Source organism: Schistosoma haematobium, chromosome 2 (genome assembly GCF_000699445.3).
Source record: "Schistosoma haematobium chromosome 2, whole genome shotgun sequence".
Lineage (NCBI taxonomy): Eukaryota > Metazoa > Platyhelminthes > Trematoda > Strigeidida > Schistosomatidae > Schistosoma > Schistosoma haematobium.
In genome coordinates this window covers 36,744,484-36,769,175 of record NC_067197.1, presented here as the reverse complement: position 1 = coordinate 36,769,175, position 24,692 = coordinate 36,744,484, and the positions used below count along the sequence as shown (strand labels likewise).

At 38.2% G+C, this 24,692-nt stretch overlaps 1 protein-coding gene across 2 annotated transcripts; it reads right to left on the bottom strand.

Moving 5' to 3' along the window:
- Nucleotides 1-4,481: 4,481 nt before the first annotated feature.
- Nucleotides 4,482-24,486, bottom strand: MTRF1L_3 (Peptide chain release factor 1-like, mitochondrial). Of its 2 annotated transcripts, XM_012943836.3 has the most exons (9): nucleotides 24,407-24,483; nucleotides 24,134-24,363; nucleotides 23,917-24,096; nucleotides 23,385-23,885; nucleotides 21,472-21,578; nucleotides 18,798-18,901; nucleotides 13,355-13,762; nucleotides 12,474-12,667; nucleotides 4,482-9,292 (listed from the first exon to the last, which is right to left on the bottom strand). In XM_012943836.3, the coding sequence occupies exons 4-9, from the start codon at nucleotides 23,588-23,590 to the stop codon at nucleotides 9,022-9,024; spliced, it is 1,290 nt and encodes a 429-aa protein (XP_012799290.2). In that variant the 5' UTR covers nucleotides 23,591-23,885; nucleotides 23,917-24,096; nucleotides 24,134-24,363; nucleotides 24,407-24,483; the 3' UTR covers nucleotides 4,482-9,021. The 2 variants fall into 2 exon arrangements, with proteins under 2 accessions (XP_012799290.2, XP_051068277.1); XM_051215096.1 differs by having other exon boundaries at nucleotides 4,482-12,667; nucleotides 24,134-24,486.
- Between the last annotated feature and the right edge of the window lie 206 nt (nucleotides 24,487-24,692).

Below are 24,692 nucleotides of genomic sequence, written 5' to 3'. Positions count from 1 at the left end.
TCGTTTGTTTTTATAATTGCGCACACGCGTTATGTAGCATCTCCCGAACAGCGAAAGGGAAAAGTTTACCATACGATATGCATAAGCTTAGAGTAGCGAGAGCAAACGATTGGGGTACTTTCTGTTAAAAAAAGATTTAAGTTAGTACGATAAAAGATCACGTACGCCAATCGGGAAAGGTTTTAGCAAAATTTTGTGCAAGGCACTGTCAATGGCCTGACCTAAATCGAAATATAGAATCATCACTGGTTAACGTATCTTCTGTGTGTTACTTCGATGTGTCTGCTTTATGTTTACCATTGCATAATCCCGTTCTGAATTTAAGGGAAATAAACAATGCTCTCCATACAGATGGAAAGTACATGTATAAGTTAAACCTAAGGAATTATCTACCCCCATATCACGGATGATGGGGTAGTACCGTTAGGTTCGTCTTCATTCGACTTCCAGGGCATTAATAGCCTACTTGATGTTATTGGATATGAAATTAATTGTGAATAGATGTTTAAATGTCAGCGTTGAAAATGCATTAGCAGATGCTTCGGTTCCTGTAATGTAGCATCGTAGTCGAACTGTTCACAAATAGTATCAGGGTTGTCTACAATCTTGTCCTTAATTGTTAAGAATGTGATCACATTAAGAGTTAAAAGTCTCAAGCAGTATTTAAATAGCCAACTTATTGGTAGGTCTGGTATCTTGCTATCTAGGGCTTTATTCTCCATAGTCCAAAGATATTTTCATCGAGAGGAATCATTTCAGCTAATTAAGTTATTCATGACGTGACGTACGCACAAATCATATTGCTTGTTCTATGGGTGCTTCGGATTTTTCAACTTCCCTTTGAAAGTTTAATTAGTACTCTGGTTCTTATTAGTGTTTCAAATGACATATTTGACGTCTGGAGCACTACAGTCAATGGAGAACTTCAAGTTGTGATATAAATCAAAAGGCGCAATACTTATTCTATATTTATTGAAGTACGACTCTTATAGTAGGCAACGAATATGTGTTTCAGTGCGCTTTCCTATCTCTTGGTTAAACTTCCCACTCTAGCACTGTCACAGCTTTAGGATCTGATAGTATAGTGGTTGAAAAATGAAATTAATTCATTGCGAACCTATGATCTCCCATAATAAGTTTGAGGCTGGAATCCCTTGTGATCGAGTTGAAGTTGATTGTGTCAAGTATATTATTACATTTATCAGTGTTATAATCTATTGTTTGTGAAACCTATTATATTGCTGTGGTACGAAATTCGATTCCATTCAATGTTTACTGGACATAAATATTCCGCAATGTTCTTAAACTTATGTGTTTGATGAGAAACAGTGGAAAATATGTTCGCTAACAAGCTATCAAAGTTGGTGTACGCATGTGATCAATATTCATATTCCAACGGTACGTATTTTTGCTATCAGCAATTTTCAGGAACTCAAGCAGTTATTATTATTCACAAAAATCTTATCGGTACATAAGTGATATGTCTTGCCACTTGAATGCTACTTGTCATATCTGATCGTCGCTGATTGTTATATCAGAAACGCCTATCACTTATACTCGAGACTAGGGACCTCCGCAATTCCCACAATGCGAAAGTAAGGACACAAAGACTAGTATAAGTGAAAATTTATTAACCCCGAAAAACAACGACGATAGTCAGAAATTCACTCGTTTTTATGTTGATTGTACACACAATTTGATTAATAATTAGGATGAAGTCGCATATAGAGCATGGTTCAATTAAATACAATTTAAATGGTTCGATAAATACGCTGCTCTCTAATTTTTCCAGTTAAGGACACAACAATTAGCACAGGGTAAAAATCGATCGCAACTTAAAGTCATAACAATTATGCAGAATAAAATATCATACGAGGCAATAAAGCAAATACTACTTTGTGTAATCATTACATTGAACCAAAACGGAAGTAATGTTGAACAAAACTCAATGAGTAAATCAATCGAATTTTGACTCTTCTTCCCCTCATATCAATAGGTGTTGTGAAGAAACCATTTCGGGTTTCCTTAGAAATTCAATAAGGCACAAGTTCTAATAATGTTAGCATTATATTTGCTATATTTGAAAAAGAGAAAAAAGGTAATGGTAATAGAGTAATAATAATAAGTCAGGTTCTGTAGAATTGAGAAGCATCCTGAGCTGACTTTAAAGAAGGAAAAGAAGAAAATGAGGGAATAGAGATAAATGAGACGCGAAATACGTAAGTAGTTTAATAAGCGTCTTTGTGAACACAGAAAAAGGATAAACGGCTATGTGTGAATCGTCAAATGAGTAACAAATAAGAAAATGACTTATTATTGCAGTAAGATATGACGTTACAATAAGTGTTTGTGCAGTCATAGATTGGAGTGATATTATGAAAATCTCGATTAAGTGCAAAGGATAATCAAATATCAATATGTATGAGTCATATATACATGGTGAAGACTAAACGAGTCTAAGGAGTTTATTCAAGTGTACTACAATATATTGTCTTAATTAAGGCGAAAAGGACCTGAAAATTGTAAATTTTCGGGTTGTAAGGCTCCGACAGAGAATGATGCCGAAGCCACTCTGGGTGAAGCACGAAGCCACTTAAACAGGCTTTGGATCTGTTACATCAATGCCCGGAGCTTACTTAATAAGCTATCGGAACTAGGTGTACAGACTGACTCTACAAAGCCATATATAATCGCAGTAACAGAAACCTGGCTGACACAGGCTATAGATAGTATGGAACTTGATTTCGAGGGTTTTACGTTAGTAAGGGCTAACAGAACACAAAAGCGTAAAGGAGGGGGAGTAGCTCTATTCATTAGGAATGCTGTCCCATTTGCCATTCTCGACAGTATATCCCATGAGAGTGGGACGTGTGAATTAGTTAGTCTCCGCTTGAAATGCAAGGGACAAGAGCTGCTGATTGGTTTGGTCTATCGCAGTCCAATCTGTGAGGCAAATGAAGTCCTGTTAAGCAGACTCAATACTTGGTCACAAAGTGGTCAATGTCTAATTCTATGGGACTTTAATGAAACTATGGTAGACTAGAAAAATCTGTGGACTGAAGCGTCAGATAATTCCTTCGAGCAGGAACTAGTTGATGCGGTTATCACATGTGCTCTAGTGCAACGTGTGAAAGAAGCGACAAGGTACGATCCGGACACTGTATCATCCTTATTAGATCTTATACTGACTCACTATGAGGATGATGTTGCGAACCTCCATTATATTCCACCCCTAGGTAAAAGTGATCACACAGTTTTAACTTTCGACTTCCATATAACTGTTAGTCACTTGTTAAGAAATCCATAGAATGTCCTACACGCTTGTATTCCTATATAAACCAAAGGACAAAAAGAAGAGGAAATATTCTCGCACTGTGGGGAGACAGTACTGCCGCGTCATTAGCGGAGGACGACTTTGGTAAGACTCAAGTGTTCTCGAACTACTTTAGCAATGTATATACCATAGAATCTCCCTTCCCGTCAGCGCATACAGATCCCCCACACATACATTGGATAGCGTGACCATTAAAGAACTCGTTGTCTTTGATCTACTAAATAAGCTCGACATAGGTAAATCCACGGGGCCCGATGAATTACATCCTAGGCTACTGAAGGAGTTATCTAACCGTTTAGGTATATGCTTTAACCTATCCGTAACTCAGGGTCGTTTACCAAAAGACTGAAAGAACACCATAGTAAGTCCTGCCTTCGAAACAGGTAGGAAACACAAACCTGAGAATTACCGCCCCGTTAGCCTGACTAGTGTGGTTGTTAAAATCTTATAAAAGATTATTCGGAAGCAGCTGTTTAAGTATCTCGATACAAACCGGATGCTTTCGGAGAAGCAGCACGGCTTCAGAATAGGTTATTCTTGTCTCACTAACTTATTAATTGCTCGTGAAAGCTGGTGCGCTCTTAAGGACCAGAAGCTACCTGTAGACGTAGCCTACATTGATTTCAACAATGCTTTTGACAAGGTTCCACACAACCGGCTGTAACATAAGCTAAGAAATGTCAGAATTGAAGCCAATTTATTGATGTGGATAAAAGATCTCTTAGTTGGGCGTCAACAAAGAGTACGGGTGAACTCAAAGTTATCTAGCTGGGAAACTGTGCTTAGTGGAGTGCCCCAGGGTACAGTTTTGGGGTCAGTGCTATTCCTCTTGTATGTAAATGACCTTCCTCATCTCCTATCATCATCGGTCTTGCTATATGCTGACGATGTCAAGATATGGAGAACGACACGATGTGAGGGTGATAGCTTAGAACACCAAAATGACCGGAAGAAGTTATCTGAATGGTCTCAAACCTGGCAGTTGCCGATAAATACTTCCAAGTGTGTTGTGATGCATATCGGTCATCAAGGTACAGATACATACACAATGAATAACACTGAGCTACCTGTCGTCCAGACATATAATGACTTAGGAGTCATCGTTAGTCAAGACTTAAAGACTACTGCACACTGCCGTGCAATAGGCGCCAAAGGTTTTAGAACGTTATGGTCAATACAAAGGGCTTTTAGTCATGTCGACACTAAGACGCTTCTGACTTTGTATACAATGTTCGTACGTCCTAAACTTGAGTACTGCATGCAAGCGGCTAGCCCCTGCTTAAAAAAGACAGTGAGCTTCTGGAAAAGGTTCAGAGAACGGCAACTAAGCTGATTCCCGGAATAGCGAAGCTTCCGTATGAATCTCGACTGGCCAAGTTGAACCTTTTCCCGTTGTCATATCGTAGAACTAGAGGCGACTTGATTACAGTTTTCAAATTGCTTAGTGCCAAATTTGCACCTGATATGGCCTCATTTTTCTTGTCTTCCAAGACAGAGAATTTACGAGGACACTCCAAAATAGTTCACAAGCCCAGAACAAATTACTTGTCAGCTGACTATCGACTTTCCCACTGAATCATCAACGAGTGTAATTCATTACCTCAGCACGTGGTTGAGGCTCCATCCGTGGACTCTTTCAAAAGAAAGTTGGATCAACTGAGAGACCACCATTGCCAGGACTAACACAGGCCATCAAGCCTCCTGTCCTTCCCAAACTGAAACTAAAATGAGGAGATATGTTTTTGACTCATTTTGAGATCTTAAAGGCTAAAACAACTAGTTCGTAATAGAGTAGTCAACAGGTGCCAATTTGAGTAATTCCTCCTTAGTTCCTGAAGCGCTAAAGGATTAAGTAGAATGAGCAACCGTTATAGCTTCTTTTTTCAAAGATTTCGACAAATTTCTGAATCAGACATTGAAAACATTTTTTGTCAATACGGATTGAATGCCATATAAAGTGTGGTATTCTATTGAAATATATGAATAGTCTATAAAGGTGTGAAGAACTACGAGCACTATAATAACTCTACTTTAAGTCTCTCTACGGGCTCTATCTGTCCCAAAACGTAGATAAATAAGGGAGTCGGGAAAATAGCTCAAAAAAATCCATCTGAAATGTCTTGTACTACGTCAAGCCCACGCTGATTATTATAACTTTTTTCGTTCTTTCCTCATTAGTTACATTTCGAATTTGCCAGTGATTCGTTTATTAACGTTGACTGTTTTTTATATGAGCGTATGTATTGCTTAACCTTCTCATCACAAGTCGGTTATTTATTTTTGTTCGACTATACATATTCAGCCTCTTCACTCGCTTTCTCCTCTTCACTTGGTTTTTCCGCTTCTCACTTTAAATCTCGGTTTGGATAATTAAGAGTGCTTGAAATGAACTCATCCAACACAACGCTTATATAACTTCTTATAACCGCCGTTACGCAGAGAGGGTTAACCCAGGTAATGTACGGAGTTAAAGGGAAGATTTGTGTCTATAGCATTTTCATGCGGTTAAACCGGTGTCAGATAATGAGCCACAAGAAGTACTGTGAAGAAATATAGCTCCAACAACGCCAAACAAGAATAATCATTCAAAAATTTTTATTGTTGTTAGGCACATTTATTTATAAACCTCTGTTTTTGTTTGTGTTCAGTGTCTATCACTTATCAAGCTTTAAAAGACTCTTCACTTAAAGATCAGTTTTCACTGTGAAATCACAAAACAAATTCATGGCTCAACTGAAACATTGTTGTGGCAGACCTGCTTACCATTTCCCTGTCGATGGTATGCAATGTGACAACTGCAATATATTGTATCACAATATGTGCACCGAACTCACATCGGCTGCATATAAACGGTGCTACAAGCAATTATCACGTTGGTTGTGTAGAGAATGTTGCTCTACAATGTCTCTGCTGATTCTAGAGGCGATTAAGCTGCTAAACACAGCTGGAAAATTGCCCTCAGATAAACAGGCAGCAGTAGATGAACAGAATTCCGCTTTCGAATGAATTGAAAGCATTATCATGAGCCCAGCTATGGATTTGAATGAGACCGTAAAGGTGGACCCTATCGTCGAAGTAGATAACGAGCATATGGATGTAGGCATTGTCACAAGGAAAAATAAAAGACGCGGTGAGAAGAAGAAACTACCTATAGACAGTACTGAGGCATGTGAATCTACGGTTTCAGTTCCGGATTCACATATCAGTGCAATACAACCTATGGGTGAGCCAAGTCTGAGCGTTGTAGAGGATGTGATTAAGGGACGAAATAATGTATATGAATGGCTCACAGTTACCTCTACAGAAAGAAAAGTAAGAAAACAGAATGTGACCTCTATGTTTGGTGCTAAATTGTAATTGGACTGCAGGGAAGAAACGCTTTCAGAAACAAAAACTTCAACACCGTGTTAAGACGGACCTCGCTGAAAGGTCGGTCATTTTTCATAATTTAACAAAATCTTCCGATAAGGAATCAAAGGCTGGATTTGAGCACGACCTCAGTCAGATTAAGTACTTCAATTGCAAGCTACTCCCAGAAACAGTTTCAGGAGTTAACATCTCTAAGCTTTATAGAATAGGACAAAAGGTGAACTACTCAGAGACACTGCCTCCTGAAGGTTACCTTTGCTAGGGTTGAAGTATGAAACCTGATATTAGGAAACACACTCAGACTGATTGGATCAGTAATATGCGTCCGCGAGGATCTCAGCCTGGTTGATCGTATTAAGAGATGAGCTGCATGAGTAGAAATAAATGAGCGCCGTCGAAATGGTGAACGAAACCTTGTTCTTTAGGGTTTTCAAATTGTAAACGTTTGGAGCAAAACGATCCACAAACCACTCTAGATGGTAAGGGAAAGTTGTCCATATAATTATAGGTGTGCTACACAAATGCTCGCAGCCTACTAAGTAATATGTTGGAGCTCAAGAAAATGGTGGATAAAGAAAAATCAGATATCTCAGAAACATGGATAACGTCAGAAGTGTTCGTTAATAAAACTCAGTCGACTGGGTTTTTTTATCCAGTAGGGATGACAGATTAAACTGTAGGAGAGGCGGCGTGATTCTGTACACGAAAAGTAACTTGACCATACGAGCAGCTGAGGCATTGGCACATGATTCGGAGACATGTGAACTGGTACGTTGCAAGTTGAAATGTAAGCGGCAAGATATTGACTTAGTTGTAGTATATCGCAGTCCAGAATGTGTAGTAGGTGACTTCCTCCTAAGCAAACTTAAGTTCTGGTATAATAGGGGGAAAGGCCTTATAGTAGGCGACTTTAATGCACTGTATATAGACTGGGTAAACTCAGCCGTAGGGTCATCGATAACGTCATTTGGTCGCAAACTGTTAGAAACCTTAATTGCATTAGGTTTATTCCAACACATTAGAGATCCCACCAAATATGACTTACGAAGTTCTTCTTCTCTATTGAATCTAGTGTTCACAAACGGTGATGACGTTGGTCAAATGACTTTCCTCCCACCACTAGGGAGAAGTGATCATGCAGTCATATTACTCGAATTCATGGCTGAGATTGCCAAACAACTGTGCCCGCCCGCCTTAATATATGGAGGGCAGAAATGGAGGCAATCAATCAATCGACTGAAAACTGGGAAGTCGACTCAAGGGCATCAGTGCAAGAGGCATGTACTTAATTCGGGCGGTTACACAATCAGGTATCTCAACCATATATACCCTGAACAGTCCCAAAGAAGAAGCACGGCCATCCCCGGATAGGTCGGGATATTCGACGTCTACTAAGACAAAAGAAATGTTGCTATCAGCCTTGGTACAGCAGGTACGATGGAACGCCACAGGTCAGTAAGAAACACGTGTATAATTAGAATCCGGGGAGCTCAGAGAAAATATGAAATGTATATGGCACAATCTGCACTCCAGCTGCCTAAGAGAAGTCTCATCATTTAGAAACTCCTGAGAGTAAACGAACTACTGTCTTGTCATTATTCAGTTGGATAGTCAACAAGTATACCATGTTTTGAAGGGGCCAAGGTCAGATATTTCTCCCTAAGTGACCGATTCCAACAAGTGAACTGACCTTAGAAATCGGCATTATCACATGCCCCCTGCCTTTCGGGGGTTTAAGACGAGAATTTTCAGTTCTAGAAAGCAGCTGCGTTCATGTTTAAAAGTACATATGGAAGATATACCGAAGAATGGTGAGACTAGAAAACACTGTATTAAATTTGCCTGAAGATAGATCCCATTTTTGTAACGACTGGTTACTAAATAGTGACCAAAGTTATATGCTGATTAATTGATGTTGACCGAGTTGTTATCCGACAAGTTGGTGTGAATCAGTATAATGTCCCATTCTGTTTGATAGTTGATAGTAACCCAAAAAAACCAAGAACCTAAGTTTACATTCAGTGTCACAAGTTAATCTCGGTTTGAACATCACAGTGGTAATATCTACGACAGTAACTCTTAGTGATACAGGCAAGATGAGGTATCAATCCCCTCAAGTTATACACCTTGGTTAGCATGAAACACAAGTACAGGAATTCTTGCTCATTAACTTCACTCAGTTACACTAAATTTCTTATTCTAAGCAAGCAATTTTCAAGCATTATTGTTCAAATAATCCCGTAAAGGAAAATGAATACAATTTGATTTATTTTATCTATGTATCATTTGAGAAAATAAAGACTAAATATTTATCACAATCAACTTTTTATGTCCCCTGTACATAGCTTTCGTTTTAATTGTTCTCGTTGATCTTGTTTGTATAAGCTCTCTATTACTTCACTTAATCCAACAGCTTGTTTCATAAATCTGTATAAATTATTCCAAGAGTTGTTTAACCGATGATCTGTTATACGATCTTGTGGAAAATTGTAAGTTCGAATTTTTTCTGATCTATCTAGATTTCCCAAATGAGATCGACGGATGGAATCAATTAAGTGAGACTGCGATTTTGAATGAATTTCATGAAGCCTTTAGAATGAGAAAGACGAAAAAATACAAATGAAATGAAATAAAACTGATTCGTACAGTTCTGTTTCAACGGTGATTATGAAACAAAGTTTTCAAATGAGAAAAAAATTACCTCCGAACTATTCAGACAACAGTAAATGAATATATAATAATCAAAAAAAGATTTTCAACTGAGGCAAATACTTTTGATGGTATTGCATCCGAGTAGCTTATATTGTTTACTCTTGAGCATTATCGTCAACATCAATTAATTCAAAACCTAAGTATGACTTTCATTTTATATTTAAAGTAACACTAATAACAATCACAATAAATTATACTGCAAAAAGATCAGCAACCGGAAATTTTTTTCCAACCATATATTTATGGTCATTTTTCATAAAGATTCATCGATTTATTATAGTGCGTTCCCTTAATAAGGCTTGATAAAAGAAATGGTTGACAAGAAAGATATATCTGAAAATAAGGAAGATTATTTGATTGAGTTTACTCCAAAAATGTTTGCCCAAAATTGCTTAATAAGATATATTAATGATACTAATACATGAAGTACAAATCTGCATACTGTTTTAAATCGAACCGCTCATATAAAGGCTAGTGATATTACCTAGTCAGTCAGCGACAACGTGGAACCTGTACTTAAGTACATCGGTCCAAGTTTTCATGCCTGTTAGCACAGAAAGATGAAATTGTCAGGAAAAATCTAACAATAGTAGAGGTAGTAACAGTATCAGTGGTGATTGAAAAGATTAGGCATCAGAGAAATTATTCAAGAAAATGTAAATTAGTGAAATAAAAACACATAAAAAGTTATGAGGGATTCAGATGCCCACACTTTGTGCGAAGACAAAAAATGGATGCGCCTGTGTCATTGCAAACGATTTTGAGCTATGTCATTCAAAGTCTTGAATCATTGGTCACAACAATCATGAGGACCCCAACCAGGTAGTCTGGACCTATTACCATGGCTAAATACAATTATCAATGACTTTATATATTGATGCCACGTGTTTGGTTTGGTCGCCCCTAGTTTTTTTTCCAGCTTTCTCCTTCTATACCAGAGAACACCGGCAGTCGAGGTAGATGGTGGTTGAGCATATCTAACACATATCCAAACCGCCTTAGCTGATGAAGATTTATTACTTTATTAATCGATTTCCTATCTCTACCTAGCAATCTATTCCTAACCCAGAAATTGCTTACTACGTGATCTCAAAATACACGGGCAATGTTTCGAAGACACATATGATTGAATACTAGCCTGCAACCCTATGGTTGGAAACTGAGTGTTGCAATCGCTAAGTTACTGGTATGGATTAATATTTATGCAGCATTATATTCTACGATAAACATCCGACTGAATGATAAATCAACTTTTTACAAATAAGACAGCAAACACATCATTATTAGTCAATGAAATACTATTCATAGTGGTTTGTTGAGAATAGAAGCAATTATAATGAAAATTTGAACTCTAAACACTTTGAAACTTGGACATATGACGCCAACTGATACTCTATAAAATAAAACGTCATATCAATTTGGAGAAATTCAGTCACACTATCTATGCACGATTTAGTCAAAACCAATTAAGTAATTTGAAATATATCACCACTACATTTGTAGTAACGCAACTGCCCTTCTTAACAACTGATTTTATCATAGATTAACATTAACTGGGTAAAACAATAAAGTCCACGACCATCACGAGGTAAGTAGTACAATGTTAGTAATAATAATATTCACTGAACTGTGTAATCGAGTACCGATTTACATGTTGATATAAATGTATTGTATGAGGTCTAATAATAAGGGGTTCTAATAACCATTTCGTTCAAAACATCCTGAAATGGAATTGAGGTGACGAAACAAATAATTCTACAACTGGGTGTAGAAAATCAGGTAAGTGAACTGCGGTGAATGGTACATATACTATATATATCTGTTAAGAACTATTTAAACATGTTATATAAGTTGTAGTAGAAACAGAATAAATGGCATTATACAGAGGCCTATAATCAATCCCTGAATGTCAGTGAGATAACCCTAGTATATTATAATAAACAATAATTATTTAGCTTAGGTTAAGATGAAACATTTTCTCAAAATTGTTTCTCCCCCTATAACTGAGGGAAATATGCTTATTCATTAGTAAACAAGAAACTTTATTAAAGCTATCCTATTTGAATTATTAGGGTCTGGATATAGTATTGAACTGTCTATTGTGAATAGGAACATTCGATTGAATAACTTATACGTGTAGTTCAGGGTCGTTCAAATTGATCAGTAAGATTAAATCAATACAGATACTAGATATAAACATAAAAAGAGATGGTTATGGTAACTGAAAGCTCATGTGAAGTGGAATCCGAAAGACTGAATTAATAGTGTCGACTGAGAACAGTTGGATCTGCATAAATTGGAAAGTGTGTTGTTCAAAACATCAAAACCAAACGAGTGTAACACAAGCAACAAAGACGCTTTTCAGGCACAGTAACTGAGAGGTAATATTAAGACTATCTATAATTAGTGCTGGATGTAATAATCATAACTTTTATGATGTTATACTATTATAATCACTATCGGACTCAGCAACAAATAAACATCTTCACCAGCTGTTTTTTTTTATAAAAGCAGATGAAATTTCAGCTGATTGTCAAAAGATTGAACTCGATAAAAGATGTTTAACCATGAAAAAAGAAAATTGCAGTGTGAGATGACTTAAGAAGTTGAGCTATTAATCACAATGAAATGAGAAATATATATATCACAGATGATTTCTTATTTCTTTATCTATATTAAATAAAAAAGAAGTCATTTCATACTTGATGTTACAAATTGATTATATTTACACAACGAATGGAAGACAAGAAGCACTGGATAGCTATTTCGTCCCATTAAGAAATTCCATTGTATCAGGTTTGAGACCGTATTATCGCGAATTTATCGGAGTTAGATATGTAAACCATTAGATGTTGGCTCAGTGGTCTAAAGATTGAGCGTTCGCTGCAAGACCTGAAGGCTCGAGGTTCGAATTTAAGTACGGTTGTACATGTGTTCTACTAAAAAGCCCCATACTAGGACGAAATAGTTGTCCAGTGCTTCCTTTTTTTAATGGTTGTCTCATCAAAATCAATCCATGATGTAAACTATGAGATGCGATTTTATTAAACAAACTAACCTTTCCTTGAGCATGTCTAATGCCAAACCTTTGTTTATATGTTGATAACGTTCACGTTGACATGAAATGACTATACCGGTTGGCAAATGTGTCAGGCGAACTGCACTAGTCGACTTGTTCACATTCTGACCGCCAGGACCGGTTGGGCGATGGAATTCCCATTTTAAATCATTATCAGGAATATCGATATCAACCTTTCAGGAAAAATATGATGAACATTACTATTCATAAAAAGGATTCAACTATACTCAGAAAGTTTGAAGTTATGTGATGAGATGAAGCCTTTGAATGAGAGCAGATCAATCTAATAAATCTTCACGGAAATTACATCATGTCGTCATAGCCTATATATATGAGAGGAATGTAAGTAAATTCTACATACCTTGCGTCTCTAACTATGGCGTTCGGCCTTGTTTCGAACACTCATGTCACTTTTAACTACTAAAGCCCCAAAATTTTGTTTTCAGATATGATATTCCTTCTAATTTTAGACTGTTCGAAGTTGATAAAAGTCCTTGAAATAGGATGAATTCATTTTTACTTTTTTCAAATTCATCAAGGAAATCAAATACACAATACTCTACATAGTATTAACGAACTTCGTTAAATCTCATATAGAGTATTAGCAAATGTATGAATCTTTAGGTCAAACGTGGATTCACAGTTATAAAATTTTTCCCAAAATCCTTTAGGAATGGTATTATTAACAAACAAGTAATGTGCAGAGTAAAGAAGGAACCTTAAGAAAAAGATATTGATCAGTTTAAATTTTGAACTTAGGCCAAGTGAGACTTATGCAGAACGTCGTTTGGACAAATGTTCACAATTTAATCAACAAATGAAATTAGTGAATATAAAGTCTTTTGTTTTAAAATACTCACATCGCCATACTTAGGTTGTATCGATACTGCTACTGTACTAGTATGAATCTTATTCTGACTACTAGTAACAGGAACACGTTGAACACGGTGAACGCCAGCCTCCCATTTTAACTGACCATAAGCACCAAATGACATTATACCGGATTCTGTAGTTGGTTCACCTTCAATTTCAATACGAACATACGAAAGTGAAGTTTCATTATGGGATGGAGCACATTCTTCACTCGACATTACAGTTTTGTGTAAAACAGTAAAGGACCAATTTCGTTGTATGGCGAAAGCATGATACATATTCATTAAATCATGAGCAAATAAACCAGCTTCTTTACCGCCAGCCCCAGCGAATAGTTCCATTATTACAGCTGAATTAAGATCACGTTCATCAGTTGGAAGTAGCAAACTAAGGAGCTAAAAAGTCAGATTTGTAACTCAAATTCAACTGTCAAAAAGTTGCTAAGAAATCATAAAGTTTTATGCACTGATTATCATTAAATGCTGCATTTTTATGGGCGGAAGTCCGACAATTTTCAAAACATTTCAATTTCCTATTAAAATTTAAAATTTCTTAGGCGCGAAATTGAGGAAGAAAACAACTGGAAAACTACCACTACTACATGAGTATTGTTGTATCTGATTACTGCTTCTAATGTTATAAAAGTAACCCTTACCACCAACATTTATGAAGATTACACACTACGTAAATTGGATATGACAGTCGACCATCCTTTACGTACTACCACACGAATTACAGGAAAAGTTAGAATCAACTTCACTCGACGTAGGATTAGTTTTGATATAAAAGCATTTTTCTCAACAAACCAAAGGTGATCTTTAAATCTGAATTATAATCAGGATACTTAGTCCTACACAACACCAATTTTATGATACCCTGAAAATACAAATTAAATCAGATATTTTTGTTCTGAGATGTGCAACCTAATGAATAAGTCTTTAACAATAAAATATAACATTTATTAAATCGGTTACTTCTGATTGTTTATTAGAGTGAATATTAGGGTTAGAAATCTTTTACACGTATATCTTCTGTTTACAGATTTGTGATGAAATTTATGGAATTGAGTTAAGACAGAACTGGAATGTCCAACTAGATATAAGTGATCAGCTGAATACATAGACCTTATCAGTGTTATATTGTGAAAATACTATGTGATCCCAACAGAATAGATTAATATGACAAGAAATATGGAATTAGAATCACGAAGTGACACAAATATGAAGACAAAGGGACGAAACGGCCGTCCACTGCTTCCAGGTTTTCCATGGTGGTCTAGCTTCAACTGACGCCCCCGAATACCCTGGTACGGCCGAGAGTGGGGTGAGTCCGCTCTCCCTCTCGAAATACTCTCACACGGCCGCGCGTATACAGCCTCTGCCAGGGAAGTCCTACTCATTGCCTTCTCGTGGCGGGGGTGTTGTTTACGAAAATGAGAGGACGAAAAGCGAATGTCCGGCGCTTTAACCGGATCACAAACCAATGGTGCACATGGGCTCCAGTATCCTGAGGGAACAAATGGCGTATGAACCAATCTTTGGTCACCGGCTACCATGGGATTGCATCTCCTTACGATGCTCCACTGCCTTGTGGGTTAGACCTTTAGGTCAAAGGCTCGGGGAGTGGCCCCTAAGATAACCACCTGCTTCGGTTTGGGCACCCGGGCAGTATCACAGCCCACACACAAATGATGAACTCTCTATGCCTATGGAAATTACTTTTCTCGCTTCGAAAAACAATCAATTGATTCAAATTATTATCATTACTATTATTGTCATTATTAACACTATTATTATTATTACTACTATTATTGTCATTATTATTATTATTATTTTCCACATTATTCACCCTCTTTTATACTTATACAGAGGCTCGTCTTTGGTGGGAATTCGACCGTATCTAAACGTTCTCGTGTCACTGTCCGGTTGAAAATTGTATGTTACCACCGAATATGAGTACTGAAGCAGTTTTTCTGAAACTACGTGTGCCATTCAAACTGGCTGCCTTCAACGTTCGCACATTTATGCAGGTCGGACAACAGATAGGGCTGGCTATGTCTTTGGAAAGTCTTAATATTGATGTTTGTTGTCTATCCGAGACCCGTATTCAAGACTCTGGCGAAGTACTACAAATTCGCTCTACATCTGTCGCTTCGAAAAGCTTGTTTTACGTGCGCTTATCCGGGGACCCTGTGGCATCTTCGTCTGGTCTCGCTGGCGTTGGTGTCGCACTAAGCGCTAGAGCTGAGGCAGCACTAGTCGATCGGATCCCCATTAACAGTCGGTTATGTGCTGTTAGATTAGAAAGTTCCATCAAAGTGAGAAGAAATCGGCGTGAGAAACGATGTCTTTTCGTCATCTCCGCCTATGCCCCGACAGATTGCAGCCCGGATGCAATCAAGGATGAGTTTTACTACCAGTTATCTGTTCTTCTCCAGAAAGTGCGTTCGACAGATATTGTAGTACTAGCCGGAGACTTGAATGCTCAGGTCGGGCGTCTAGGCACAGAAGAGAGTCGTTTAGGTGGCCGATGGGGACTCGTTGGTCGCAGGTCATATAACGGGGACCGTCTACTGCAACTTTGCACAGACCACAACCTGTTTCTGGCTAGCACTAACTTTCGGCACAGTCATCGCCGATGTGCCACCTGGCGTCCTCCCTCTGCATCCCAAGCCTGGACTCAGATTGATCACATCGCGATCAGCTACCGCTGGCGTGGTTGTGTACAAGACTGCCGCTCCTTTTGAAGTACCTATCTGGACTCTGACCATGCCTTGGTCTGCGCCAATCTTGCCTTACTTTTCAGTGGACAACGAAGTGACCGCCAGCAAAGGATTGATATTAGCAAGCTGGTTGCAACTTCTGTTGCAAATAAGTATCGAACCGAGCTAGCCTCTAGGCTAGCTACCACTCCACCGAAAAGTATAGATGAGCATTGGTTGCAATTGCATGACGCCATGAAAATGGCGGGAACAGTCAGTTGTGGGTTTGCGAAACGTCCCGCTTTTAAGCACTGGGTTTCTTCTGGTTCCTTACAACTCATTGAAGCCCGTCGGTCTACTCCGGGTAACCGTGAGTTTGACCATAAACGAAGGATGTTACGTAAGGAAATTGGGCAAAGCTTGCGTAAGGACCGAGAAGCCTGGTGGTCGAAGCGTGCTAATGAGCTGGAAGCAGCAGCTGCATCTGGTAACTACCGGAAGCTCTTCCAGCTCATCCGAGCCACTGGCAGCAAGAAGTCTGGTGTGAGTGAAACAATCTGCGAGGATGATGGGATGCCAATCACTAACATCCATCGACGTCTTGGACGATGGGCAGAATTTTTCGAAGGGCAGTTCAACTGGCCTGCTGCTCCGGCAACATAGGTCAGACTGTCCTGCCCTCCATGGACGGTGACGACTGATCCACCAAATGAGGAGGAAGTCTGCGAGGAACTCCAACTCTTGAAGCGTTACAAATCACCTGGCCCAGATGACTTACCTCCGGCTCTTTTTAAAGATGGTGGTGACTTTTTCACTAAGGAATTGACGACGTTGTTTACAAAGGTTTGGGAACTAGAGAGTGTACCAACGTCACGGAATGAGTCGATAGTTGTCCCTATCTTTAAAAAGGGTTCACGTCGTTCCTGCAACAACTATCGGGGGATAAGTCTACTTCCCATTGCGTCCAAGCTATTGGCTTCCATCATACTTCGTAGGTTGTTCAAAACCCGAGAAAGATTGACTCGCGAGGAGCAGGCTGGGTTTCGTTCTGGTCGAGGATGTATTGATCATATCTTCACCCTCCGCCTAATGTTAGAACACCGCCATACTTTTCAAAGGCCAACAATCGTAGTGTTTCTTGACATCAGGGCTGCCTTCGATTCGTTGGATAGGACTGTTCTCTGGGATTGTCTATTGAAGAAGGGTGTGCCTGAGAAGTTTATTAACATCCTAAAAGCTCTATATAAAAACACCTCAGGCAGAGTGAGGGCATACAACCACCTCTCTCCATTGTTCCATTCGAGTAGTGGGGTTAGGCAGGGTTGCCCAATCTCACCATTCCTCTTCAACTTTGCCATCGATGACATTCTGGAAACAGCTCTGATGAATGTAAGTAATGGTGGTGTGGATCTGTTGCCTGGAGAAAGACTTCTCGACCTTGAGTATGTGGACGATATTGTCTTACTGTGCGATAATGCCCAAGGCATGCAATCCGCACTTAATCAGTTGGCAATCAGTGTCCGTAGGTATGGTATGTGCTTTGCACCTTCGAAGTGCAAAGTACTTCTACAAGACTGGCAGGATTCCAATCCTGTACTCACCCTGGATGGTGAGCAGATAGACGTAGTCGAGAAGTTCGTGTATCTGGGTAGCTGCATAAGTGCTGGTGGGGGTGTGAGTGATGAGATCAATGCACGTATAGTGAAAGCCAGAGCGGCTTATGCCAATCTGGGCCATCTTTGGCGCCTTCGTGATGTTAGTCTGGCTGTAAAAGGTCGGATCTACAACGCGTCGGTGAGAGCAGTTTTGCTCTATGCTTGTGAAACCTGGCCTCTCCGAGTTGAGGACGTTAGACGACTCTCTGTGTTCGATCATCGCTGTCTCCGAAGGATTGCTGACATTCAGTGGCAACACCATGTCAGTAATGCAGAGGCTCAGCATCGTGTGTTCGGGCACAGAGATGATAATTCAATTGGTGTTACCATCTTGAAACACCGACTTCGGTGGCTTGGACATGTTCTTCGAATGTCGTCCCAGAGAATTCCACGTCGTGCATTATTTGCCGACTCTGGGACTGGTTGGAAGAAGCGGAGAGGTGGTCAGTGCATGACATGGTGTTGCGCTCCTTAGCTTTTTTTTTTCTTTCTTTGTATTCCTCTCGAATTTTCATTGTTTTGTGTGGCGCATATATATTGGCGCTCTCTTGTACCAATATTCATGTGTCCAAATAAATAAATAAATATTCAACTGACTCATGATCTTAACCATTGAAATTACTATAATATCCACAAAACCCATCTGATAAACAATAGTTAAATATCATACGAGTAAAATAGATTATTTGAGATTGTTGAATTTTATCGTTTACATGATGGACTGACTATATTTAAAAAACGGACGGAAATCGGGAAGCACTAGACGTGTGATATCGTGAAATTATCGAAGTGAGAACTGTAAACCATTGGATTCCGATCCATCTGTATGAAGTATGAACACTCGCCACAATGCCGGGGGGGGGGCCCAAAACTCGATCCCACCAGGGGTCGTACACGGGCACTACTGGAGAGTCTTATACTAAGAAACAGCCGTCCAGCTTTTACTGGCTTTCAATGGTTGTTTAGCCGCAGTAAGTTTGTGACGCGAACATTATATGACGAATAATATTATAACAAATGAACCAATAAAACAATTAATATTTTTCTACATTGAAGAGGAAAATAATCTGATACCTTTTTTTCCAACGCTTCACGCTGAACATTTCTTTGTTTACGTTCCAACTCAGCAATCGCTTTTAAATCATCAACATCATCCTCAGTGTCAGTACCGACAATATCTAATTATCGGTTCCAGTAAATATTGAATAAAGAGAAAAATCGGTTATGATCAATAAAAAGACATCAATACGGTGGAGACAATTCTCTTACTTTGTTCGACGATATCACTAACTAGAGCAGAGGATTTTAGTCGACTAGTCAGTCGGTTAAATGCAACGGAGGACGTGGGACCAATGTACACTATTAGTACGAAGAGATAAAATTGTCAGGGCAAGCCCCAGAGTAGTAGAGGTAGTGACAATATCAGTGGCAATAGAAAAGACATAACTCGAGAAAATATGAATTAGTGAAATAAAATTATGGGAAGTTTATAAAATTGGGATCTGTAAGAAGACAAGAGAATGCACTTGCACATTGTGAACGATCTTGAGCCATTTTATCCAGTCTCAAATTACTGATTATGATAATCTCGCGAACCCCAACCACAAAGTCTGCACTTATTCATTTTCGAAGGCTTCGTTTTACACTCATAAAGTAGAGTAGAGCGAACTTTTTCACAGTCAAATAGTTCTTTAGTTGACGAACAGATATCTCAACCTACGCCACAAGTGACTTAGGTTAACAAAAATCAACCGGAATTTGAAAATTTATGCCGATATTTCATCACAAACCAACCCATTAGGGCTAATGACTTCCAAAATAAAATTAATTGATCGATACACTCAACCACATCACTACTAATCCCTAGTTCAAGCGTTGACACAGATTAGTCATGAAGCAACATTATATATTTTGTTAGAGAAGAATGGATCCTAAACATGCTTATATTGCTTCAGTCACAAGACTTTATTTCGTCAGAACAATATCATTTGCGTATTCTAAGTAAATAAGAGGATTCCACGGTAAAAGATTAATTCCTGAAACATCAGGCGATGAGCGTTATCTCAAAAAGGATGTCTATGACTAAGTTAAATAAAAAAACGAGCTTTACCGCCAATAAGATTATTGCTGTAGGAATCATTTTAATAAAATCACAAGCTACGTTCACGCTGCTTTGTGTTTGACTTTTACATTTAAATCGATGAGAGGTATGGGGCTTTAGTCCTTGCTTCAATGTACCCCTTATTCAGTTCGATGCTTTACAGAATCGCTAATGCTAACGACAACATAAGCAGACAATTAACATAAATACTTGAGTATTAGTCACGATGATTAGTAAATAACCTTTCTAGCTCGAATTCAAATGATTTTAAACAATCAGGTTTTTAACCAATGTCAGTCAGCTACAACGTAGGACCAGGCACACATATGCATCGGTTCAAGTTGCCATATCTCATTAGCACAACAAGATGGACACCGGATTCATAAAAGTAGTTAATCCAGAGGTGGTAATATATAAAAGAAAGATTGCAATAAGGATATAGTACAGCAAGAAAGAATTAGTTAGTAGAAAGAAAGATATGAAGCAATTTTAATCTTAGTTTAAGGGAAGATAGAGAGTGTATACACCGACGCCATTGTGATTGATTCTGAGCCATGTCACCCACAGTCTCCAACCATTGGTTACGATAGTCACGCGGACCCCAACCAAGTAGTCTGCATCTACCAACATGGCTCAGACTAGAAGTTAGTGACTTCAAGCACTGATGCCACGTTTTGGTTTGGCCGCCCCTAACTTTCTTCCAACCATCCCGAACACCGGTTAGCATTGAACGTCATGGTAATCGGTGTTCGGGCATACGTAACATGTGGCACAACAATCTCAGTCGATGAAGATTCACAACCTCATCAACTGATTTACTATCATTTCCTAATACCCTGCGTCTAACCTCACTATTACTTACCCGGTGATCCCAGCAGACGCCAGCATTATCTCTGAGGCATCTGTGGTCAAATACCAGTAGCTTACGAGTGTCTTCTACTCTTAATGGATATGTTTCGCTGCCGTAAATTAAAACAGAACGGACTGCCGCGCAGTATACTCGTCCTTTTATTGATAGACGGATATCTCGCCTTCGCCATAGGCGACGTAAGTTGGCAAAAGCCAAGCGATCTTTTCGAATCCGTGCTGAGATTTCGTCAGACACCAACCCATTAGGGCTGATCAGACTTCCAAGATAAGTGAAGTTGTCAACGCGTTCAACTACTTCACTCCCTATCCTTAGTTCAGGTGTTGACGCAGACCAGTCCTGAAGCAACAACTTGCATTTAGAGGGAGAGAAGGGCATTCCAAACATTCTGGCATTGTTGCTCAGTGTTACCAAAAGACTCTGCATTTTATGAGCGTCTTCACCAAACAGGATTATATCATCTGAGTATTCTAAGTCGAATTATACCTAAATTATATTAAGGGAGTATGAGGACTAATTGTATTATAACAAAGCCCCTACTTTGTGAACTGTTAGTATACTAAACTTCATGAACAGAAAAACACTGGAATAATTCTTGGCTAAGCAATTTTAAAGTTAATTTAATTAACTTATTCACAAAGTGCTTGAGTAAGAAACACACTTTAGAAGTGAAAGTAAGTAATACCAACCAGTTGTCTAAAAACACTTAGAATATGAATGTGTTGGTACCAAAATATTGTGATACTGTATTTTATGAGATGATTCATAAAAAAAATCACCTGTCACTAATTGGTCTACTTCTTTATCAGCTTCAAGTAATATATCCAGTTCTTCAATCACATCTACTATTGGTCTTAAATTCTTCCAACATTCAGATAAAGGAATACTGAAAAAAAGATTGATGTAAATAAATGTACATTCATCAACGTGGAAACATATAAAGAATATGATGTATGATGAACCTATTGACTCGAACAATTATATTACTCGAGAAACTTATGAAAATAAGAGACTATGAACGGGTGTATACATTACTTTCGTAAATTCTTAAGCAGTATACACCTTGGACGTTTAGCTAAAAATACAAACTAATTAGAAATGGTAAATATAGACCAATAGATTCTAAACCAGTGGGCTAACCGTGATTTCTTTAACGATGGATACGAGGTCTGTAAGATACAGTTTATGAGACAGGTTGGATTCTTAAGTTACAAATCATAAATTATTGATTGGCGTTATCTGCACTTCATGGTTTTTTTTTCAAGCTATTCAAGTGATAAGAACCATAAGAGAATATTTTACCTCATGTGCTTAATGAATGGTCAACAATAATAAGTGTATTGTGACTAGTTAAGAAAATTGGATTTGCAAATGCTCATTGAACGATGGAATCTTACACCCACAAAGCGGTTAAAATGTTTATACGTAGGAAAAAGTTACTTGCTGCCCACATTAACACGTTATATGTTTATTTTACACCAGTAGTGTACAAAATACACTGTATTTTCTTGTAGGCAAATATGTACTATAACCAATTCATTATTTTATTTTTAACCAAGTGTAGCTACGTTTGGAACAAAAATCGTGTTAACTGACATCCAAGTCAAGTGAGTAAAATATCCACCACGTGGTTTAGTAAACCACTCGAAGTTCCTTTTACTTAAAGTATTATAGTCAGAAATGAATTAACAGTAAAGAATAATAGTGGTGGTAACAACAGTAGTATTAAAAATAAGAAAGGGCCAGAATGATAGTTGTGAAGTAAGAATGCAATCAATAAAACAATAAAAATGAGTTATTCTGGACTGGTAGATTACGTAACTTATTTTCACATCACAAATAATCTAACCTCCAGTAATATACTTTTGGTAACACTCAACTGAGAAATTTATGTACCTGACATATGGGTTTAAAATATCGTTGACTTCTTTCCTAAAAGTACGGTTGTTGGTCAGTGAGATTTCAATCAGTAAATATATCCTTAAAAGGCTGAAAGTTAAGTCACAGATAACTCATTATAGAAATCACAGACAATCTTCGTGAATAAAATTTGCCCGATAAAACTACCAATCTCACGAGTATTGATTTAAGTGAGCCGACATAACAGTTCGCCGGGTTATTTCAACAGAAAAATAAAACCATGTGAGGAAGAATATAGAGAATAAACTACCGAATCGACAAGAAATATTAATGCTATGAATTTTTAGCAAAGTAAAGAAACAAATACACCACTGAGGTATGCTTCGTTCTGACCCATGAGACTGAGGAGCTTTCATCTTTTATACGACTTAAACGGATGACTCACAAATTTAATGATCAACATCACGCCTTCTCAATATCTTGATTTTAACATAACTAAAATAGTGTAGTAAATGTAGGACTGACTAATGTAAATAACTTTAGAAAATCGTGTACGCAAACCACACTAACTTCACTTTAAACAATATAACTATAAATAATGTTTCCCAACCAGTTGAAACACTATACTTAGTTGTTTTCAAGCCACATATCCGCTCACAGATAGAATAAGATATAGGACCTAAATAGTTACCTAAACACTGATTAGTGGTGTTACTATCGGCGACTTGATAACGGCTAATTATCTGCATTGCAAAACGACAAAACGTCTGACCAACTGTCACATTTTTATATAACTGATCAGACTTTAAGAGTGATGCATTTCTTAACTTACAGGTCACATTCTTTTGCCCCAGATGTCATGAGTTTAGTGACGTTTTCATACTCGGATATCATATTTTTCTTAAAAGCATCAAAATGTTCTGTAAGATCTTCGGGCAACCATGACGATCTGACAGCACACGAACGAGAAATAGGTGTAGGGAAACAAGGTACACCACAAAGCCGGTAAATACGATAATAAGATTTCAGTGCACGCATTCCTATGAAGAAACAAAAGGCTTATAATCATACATAGGAGTGAAAGTCAGCACGCAAGCATGTATTCACTATTTATTTATAGGGAACAAAAGCGGTTCATTTATTTTCTATTCAACTGCCTTAACACCGTCTTTCGCTGAATATATTCATTTCCTCCCAAATCCTCCAGGTCATTTTGCTCGTAAGATACAGCCTCATCTAACAACTTCAGTTCGGACTGTTGCATTGAAGGAGGAGTCCAAATACCTTTATCGGGGACTTCAAACAACGAAAAGTAGTCAAGGATTTGTTTAGTCTATAAAATATATTATAGTGAATGTGTTTACTTTCTCTTTGTCAAGGCTAAACAATTCACTTAAACTATCAATATCTGCAGCGCTTTTCTGATGAGTCGCTATAAGTTTGACGGCTTGACGCATTGTTAGTCTTCCTTCTGGAACCGACTCTGGAACAACGAAACCAAAGTCTTCACTGGGTGGAGGATAAGGATAGATGCCAGCATACTTCTAACGTCTAGCATAATAATTCTATTAAAGTACAAACCTGTGGGAGCTTGCGCGTTGTTTTACTAACGTATTCCATACCTTCGGGTAATATTCCTTTATTTAAAGACTTTGCTACTATCCCTAAAGAGTTAACATTTTTATCCAATTCCGGATTATGCGCTGATAGTTTCTCATATCGTTCGTCCACTATTGAAACGGTTCCCGGATGCTTAGGAGGAGCCTTGAAAACATTTTTGTTCACCTCCAGATATTTTATAGCTCTTTCTTCTACGTTATAATTTATTATAAACCGACGCGCCATCGACATTACTTTCCCCATCTTAGGCACTGGAAGACAGGACAAACCCCTTCAAATCGGCCCGCCGTTTCGTTTCAACGACCTTGAATGGCCTGACTTTAAGCGGTCATTCCGTATTTCAATTGCCGTAGGTGTGTTGTGTCGTATGAGTAATAAGTTTTTTCATATTTAAATAATCTTCTGCCGCATGAAGAAGCACAAAATAGCTGCCAAAAGCATTAATTTCTCATTCTCTGTTTTGTAGGGTACACGTTAGCTCTGTTGTTGCTTCGTAACATGATCTGTGATCCCAACTGCT

Excerpts from the sequence above, each read along its gene's own strand:
- MTRF1L_3 (XM_012943836.3), bottom strand. The coding sequence starts at position 23,590 with ATGCGTGCACTGAAATCTTATTATCGTATTTACCGGCTTTGTGGTGTA. Across the intron at positions 18,902-21,471 it reads AGTAGACCAATTAGTGACAG|ATATTGTCGGTACTGACACT; the intron begins GTGATTTTTTTT and ends ACCGATAATTAG. Across the intron at positions 13,763-18,797 it reads GTGAAGCGTTGGAAAAAAAG|CTCCTTAGTTTGCTACTTCC; the intron begins GTATCAGATTAT and ends CTGACTTTTTAG.